This window comes from Aplysia californica, unplaced genomic scaffold (assembly GCF_000002075.1).
Source record: "Aplysia californica isolate F4 #8 unplaced genomic scaffold, AplCal3.0 scaffold00507, whole genome shotgun sequence".
NCBI classification, from domain to species: Eukaryota; Metazoa; Mollusca; class Gastropoda; order Aplysiida; family Aplysiidae; genus Aplysia; species Aplysia californica.
The window spans coordinates 218,114-219,358 of record NW_004797777.1 but is presented as its reverse complement, the minus strand read 5'-3'; the positions used below and the strand labels follow the sequence as shown (position 1 = coordinate 219,358).

The window sequence follows — 1,245 nt, the reverse complement described above, 5'->3', positions numbered from 1 at the left end:
AGAGAGAGAGAGAGAGAGAGAGAGAGAGAAAGATGACATGCCAATCTCCGTCATATTTTATCCAGCTTTATCACAAGGACCAACAGGTGTTGAAACAAAGCTTCTGTCAAGTCTTCAGTGATAACACGTATAAATACTGATAAACAGCATTGACGTACACCGATAAACTGCATGTAGGCCTTTGCCTATAATTCCCATGTTACCGATTAGGAAATGTATCCTTTCGTTCTCTGTCAATTAATTTGAAATATCTTGTTATTTCGAAATACAAGGTTAAAATCCCCAAAAGTTTCACCACATTATCTAGCCATTGCACCCCTCTGTTGTTTAAAACCCTTGTTTATGTGACAACCAGCCGCAGAATAGATATGATATGTTATTATTCTAATGCATTGATTACTTTTATTATAAATATTATTATTGAGTCGATGCAAGAAGAACAGGACAAAATTTTTAATTCATCTTTTGTAGAAGCATTTCACGATCCGGAACGGAAGTAGAACTTTTAAAGGGTGTTCTCAAGATGGCTGAAAATTATCTCTTGTTTGTCTCTGCATTAGGTATTGTTTTGCCTATATGCACAATGGCAGCCCACGAAAAAGGCATAGCGCCTGCATACGAAACTCGGGCCGTCCTGCAACACAGGACTGATAGTTTAACGATTTTGATGTTGCTAGGTCTCCTATTAATGACTATCTTAACTGTGTGGCTGTTCAAACACCGGAGATTTCGTTTCGTTCATGAGACAGGCTTATCGCTAATTTATGGTAAGAAGTTTGTGTGTGACGAATCATGAAATGCAGCTAGTCTAGGGTTGTTGTTTTTTTTAACTTTCCGCTACCTGGATAGACTCTAATGTAATTTAGAAACGAATGTTTTCGTTCATTTTTATTTTATTTACATCCCAAGATTACTTCTGGTGGACCTTGTTCACATTCACATGATCATGATGATGTCAGTGTTGTTGTCTAGACAACCTGATACCTCTACTGGTACGAAAAGCAATTTGACTTAAAAAGAGGTTAGAATACTTGATGAACTATTCGTCCAGGAAGAATTTTCTTCATTCTATTTCGAGTCATAGATCATCCTCATGACCATATGAATGAATATGAGAAGGCCACTATTCTTGCTGTGTGACTGTGTTTAGCCTTTTAGGCTAAGGAAGTGGCTATTCTCATCCGGGGTGAGAATAGAAAAACGATCTACCTCTCACCCCGGGTGAGACTTGCCAGCGTAGGCTAT

The 1,245-nt window shown here is 38.2% G+C and overlaps 1 protein-coding gene across 1 annotated transcript in view; it reads left to right on the top strand.

Annotated features, from left to right (window-relative positions):
- Positions 1-487: 487 nt before the first annotated feature.
- Positions 488-1,245, top strand: part of LOC101852950 (sodium/hydrogen exchanger 9) — a gene marked incomplete in the record, with an annotated part of 46,934 nt that continues 46,176 nt past the window's right edge. Inside the window, 1 exon segment of the mRNA XM_013086812.2 lies at positions 488-767. Coding sequence (XP_012942266.1) covers positions 524-767 — 244 coding nt within the window.